This window comes from Austrofundulus limnaeus, unplaced genomic scaffold (genome assembly GCF_001266775.1).
Source record: "Austrofundulus limnaeus strain Quisiro unplaced genomic scaffold, Austrofundulus_limnaeus-1.0 Scaffold342, whole genome shotgun sequence".
Classification (NCBI taxonomy): Eukaryota; Metazoa; Chordata; class Actinopteri; order Cyprinodontiformes; family Rivulidae; genus Austrofundulus; species Austrofundulus limnaeus.
This window is the reverse complement of record NW_013952744.1, coordinates 154,829-159,919: the sequence shown is the minus strand read 5'-3', so window position 1 is coordinate 159,919 and position 5,091 is coordinate 154,829. Positions and strand designations below refer to the sequence as shown.

The 5,091-nt window shown below is 40.1% G+C and overlaps 1 protein-coding gene across 1 annotated transcript in view; it reads right to left on the bottom strand.

Annotated features, from left to right (window-relative positions):
- Positions 1-3,243, bottom strand: part of LOC106527772 (plexin-A2) — a gene marked incomplete at its 5' end in the record, with an annotated part of 281,724 nt that extends 278,481 nt beyond the window's left edge. The window contains 1 exon segment of the mRNA XM_014022759.1: positions 1,919-3,243. Coding sequence (XP_013878213.1) covers positions 1,919-3,112 — 1,194 coding nt within the window.
- Positions 3,244-5,091: the final 1,848 nt, after the last annotated feature.

Here is a 5,091-nt window from a genome sequence, read left to right as displayed (position 1 = left end):
TATATATATATTTAAAAACAGTAAAATTTAAATTATGTGTTCAACTACATAGACTAATTTATTTGAACTAATCTGGAAAAAGTCTGCTTTTATTTCTAATTATGTCATATTTGGTCCTATGTACTGCAGAAGCCAGATAATCATCTATTCATTCATATCAGGTGTGTTGGAGCAGAGAAACAAGTAAAACATGCAGGGCTGTGGCCCTCCAGGACCAGGATTGCCCATGCCTGGGTTAGACTGTGACTTTTAACACTGCTTTTGCCATGTTATTGCATCTTGCGCTTATATTCCAAAACAAAAGTATCTCTCTCACCGAAGAAGTTTACACAAGTAACATCTTTCCTCTGTCAATCATTCCAAGAGCTAATCCACAGGCTTAGAATGACCTGAGAGGAGGTTTTGAAAGTGCAGTTCTGCATGGTTGGAACCTAAATGGAGACACATTTGGCCAAGGCTAAACAAGCAGAACCGGTGGAGAATTGGCTGTGGACTGTGTTGGAAAGCTTAGAGTAATGAACCCTTTTCCGAAGCAAGCATCAATGCTTTAGAAAAACTTAATTTGCCCATTACTACTCTCATGTTTGCTGGTGAGTGAATAAACCCAAACACAACACCAGAGGTGGACTCAAAGGTAAGTATAAAACTAATTTACTATCAAAAAGAGAAACAACAAAGCCGACGTGGCAGCTAAAATACCTCGTAACAGAAAAACTCTAAAAGTTCTTACATCAACTTTAGCAGAACAGGAGGCAGGGGTGAACACAGACAGGCCTAACAGCAAAATGCACCAGTGGGACACAAGAAAGGGGACTAGGCTTTAAAGAAACAATGCTGATGAGGGTAATGGCAAAGACCTGGGGAGGAGAAAAAGAAACAGGTGGGATTGGGAGGGGCTGGAGCTGAATTAATGACAGATGGGAATATTGTGTAAACTGAAAACCAAACGCACACCAAACATACTAATATTAAAACAACCAAACCCCACACATCCTTACAGATAAAGCATATTTTCAAGCATGCAAGTTTTACATTTAGACATGGAGCATGAAATATCTCAACCTAAATGTTTAAATTAGTGTTAGAAATTTAAAAATGAAAGCGCAAGGACTGCACTTTCATTGGGACCCAATCTGAGCTCAAGAACATTAATTCTCCCTGACAACAGTAAAAGATACACAGCTTTTTATTATGAGATAATTGAGGATTTTAGAAGGAATGGACTGGTGTGTGATCAACGATAACATCAAGCAGAATAACTTGAGAAACCCCCAGATACACTCCGTTATAAACCCCCACCCAACCACTGAAACACAGTTTTTTGATCTAGAAGAAGAGAATATTTATTCTGAATGTGCTCAGGGAAAATCGCTGTAATGGTTTAAAAAAATACATAAAGCCTGCCTAATTTATGAATATCCCTCCCTGAAACACACTTGAAAGAGGATGCTTGCTTATATAAGGATCAGCAAAACAATTTGACATTGTTACATGTAGTGTGAAAGTCATTTGATAATAGAGAACAGGAAATGACAGGCATTCAAAAACATTTCTGGATGATTGCTGTGCGTATTTTCATTACAGGATATGCCCCACTAACTTGCTGTGCTGTCAAGGCTCATTGAGAAACTTAAGCCATTTTCTTACTGTTTGCTATCAGATATCAAAGAAATCAACTTCAGTAGATGTAATTGAAAAATCTGTTGGCTCATTTATGGTTGTGGATTAATAGAGAATAGATATGAAATGGAAAATCTTGATCTTACTTCATCCATTGAGCATCTTATTATCTCATTATCACTCAGTATACCAATTTACTGTGGATCAGTGCAAAACTGGTCTTAGTTTATACAGTGACTTTGCCTGCATACTTTCAGTATAAATGTGCTTTTTTTTCTTTTTTTTTCATTCAACTCACCGCTTTAGTGCACTGGACATCCTTCCCAAGAAGCCAGTTGAGTTCTAGGTTTCCTTCTCCTTGGTAGCAGGACTGCAAGCGCTCCTTAATGCGTGCATTTATGTCTCTGATGGTGAAGACGCAGAGAGCTGAATCATCTGGTGGTCGATGGAACTGCTTCTGGCCCTTAGAAAAGATGGTAAAGAGCACATCGTCTTGGGCGCTGATTCCGAGCGAAGCTGCAAGAATGCGGCCTGGTTTGCCGAGGTAGGCAGCCTGCAGTAGTCGATACTCGACACCATTCTTCACACAGCCAATGGGCAGGGAGACGTATGAGTGAAACTTGCGATCGTCTTTACAGAGACGAACGATGCGAGAAGTGTAAAAGAGATCACTGTTGGATCCGCTTGATGACATGCTGTTCTCTGGCGTCTCCGGCTGAACAGTCAGAAAGTATACAAAGTTACCGCTTGCAAAGCCATAAACATAGTAGATGTCAAAGTGGGAGACAAGTGCCAGCGTGTCTGATGGTATCTTGATGAGGGATGAGACAAAATCCGTGTGCATTTCATAGTCAAGCATGGCAGAAGATTCTGGATCACGTGGCAATTTGCGACTGGAGATAGTGGGAAAGTAGTCCTGTTTGCCATCCACTGCTGTGCCAATAAACAGTGTTCCATCTTGTCCCTGTGATGGGACAATGACCCCATACATGGTCCCTGTCTGGTTGACACTGGAGAGGTAGTGCTCCTTCTTGTGGGAGGGTTCCACTAAAATAAAAAGGTCATCCAGTCTGAGGAGTTTACACACACCCTGGTAGAGGCTACCACAGGCCAGCAGCCGATTTTGTGAATAATCAATGAGGAGAAGCTTGTTGACATTATTGGTAGCGACAAGGGGCTCAGAACAGGGCTGTACAATCAGAGGGGGGTAACAGGCTTTATTGTCATCCTCTGGGCCTGTATCATGGGAAACAAGGAGCGTCAGATTGCCTGAGAGCTTGTATACACGATTGACGGCTCCAATATACAGTGCACCTGTGGTTTGGTGAACTGTCAGGTGGTTAAAAACCCAGTCCCGTCTTTCAGAATGGAAACTTGTGAAAGTCTGTCCATTAGTCATGGCAGGAATTGCTAAAAGCCAAATGCTCAGAAGAGTGGCTATTGCCCCTGACTTGCTGTAGGATGATAAAGTTCTTAGTTTATGGTCATCCATGTTAAACGGGTATCTATGAAAGCTGCTGAATGTGCAGAAATAAATGAAAGGATTTGGGAAAGTGACCTTCGCCTTTTTCGTGATGAAGGCTAATTTGGCATTCAAATCTTCACAAGGGCTTTCACATGTTTCTGCAAAGAGAAAACAAGAAACAAAAAGAAGTTAGAATCATCATCATGAGTCACATTCCACACAGAGAAACTCATGACCAAATGGAAAAAGTTGCTGCTGACTTAAAAGACAGAAATGTTCAGCTACAGTCAATTGTTTGACTTTGAAGAATGATTGGAGAGAGAGACAATTTGTGGAAACCGTTATGGTGCACATTCCAAAGACAYTGCTAGACAAGGCAAGACAATGCAGGAAGGAGAGCTAGGTTACAGCAAAGGAAATTAGCCTGACCTGACTCATACTGACGCTCTGGCTGTCACACACTGGGTAAGCAGTTTCTAAGAACAGAACAGCCAACACAAGCCACTACAAACACTACCCACATTCAGCCTTGAAAACATGACTGTGACTCACTGCCTTTCAAGTCATTAAAAAATGTAGTTCTGGAAAGTTTTAACACCATTATATATCTTCTGTACTGTACAACTGAATTGCTTTAACATTTCTTGACATAAAACAGTGTCCAAAGAGGTTTTTTAAAGGGCAGCTAGATATTTTTCTCTTTCTTTTTTYATAGACATTTCATTAGGCTCCACGTCTAAGGAGCTTTCCCATCTCAGACTAAGAAGAGTAAAATGGAAAAGTTTGAAATGCAAGTTCTAATAACATTTTAAAGACAATAAAAATAGTTGCCATACCCACAAATAACATTCTCTGCATACTATCTTACATTTATTGCCAACAGCCAGCAAATAAAATCATACAGTTACCCCCTTCTTCATTCTTTTATACTGACCACACAGGGGAAAAGCGGAGGTGTGTCTCTTGCTACCCCTGGATCCTGATTAGAAATAAATGTTGTATAAAACATAAATAAAAACATAATATGATGATTCACAAATACATATACACACCTGAATACACTACAAACACAAACTATTTAAGGTCCAAATGGATAAACTTTGTTATTTTACAAATATTCACTCATTTTGAATTTGATGCCTGCAAAACATTCTAACAAAGCTGGGACAGGGGCATGTTTACCACTGTGTTACATCAGCTTTTATTTTAAAAACACTGAATAAGCATTTGGGAATTGAGGACAATTGTTAAAGCTTTGTAGGTGGAATTCTTTTTCATTCTTGCTTAATGAACAACTTCAGTTGCTCAACTGTCCAGGGTCTCCATTGATGAATTTTGCACTTTACAATGCACCTCATATTTTCAATGGGAGACAGGTCTAGACTGCAGGCAGGCCAGTCTAGTACCCACACTCTTTTACTATGAAGCCATGTTGCAACATGTGCAGAATGTAGCTTGGCATTGTCCATAATGAAATAAGCAAGGACGTCCCTAAAAAAAGACATCTCTAGGACGGCAGCATATGTTGCTCCAAAACCTGCATATACTTTTCAGCATCAATGGTGCCTTCACAGATGTGCCATTTACTCATATCAAAGCCACTAACACACCTCTATACCATCAGAGAGGCTGGCATTTGAACTCTGTGCTGAGAACAATTCTACAGTCTTTTCCCTTTTTGGCCCAGAGGACACAATGTCCATGATTTACAAAACAAATTGAAATGTGGACTCCTCAGACCACAGGACAACTTTTCACTTTCTGTCAGTTCATCTCAAATGAGCTTGGGCCCAGAGATGCCAGTGGCATTTCTGCTTGTTGTTGATAAATGTGGCTTTTGCTTTGAATGGTAGGGTTTTGACTTGCTCTTGTAGATATAGCAGAGAAATGTGTTCACTGACAACAGTTATCTGAAGTGTTCCTGAGCCCATGTGGTAATATATGTTAAAAAATGATGTCAGTTTTTAATGCAGAGTCACCTAAAGGATCAAAAGTCACAGGCTTCC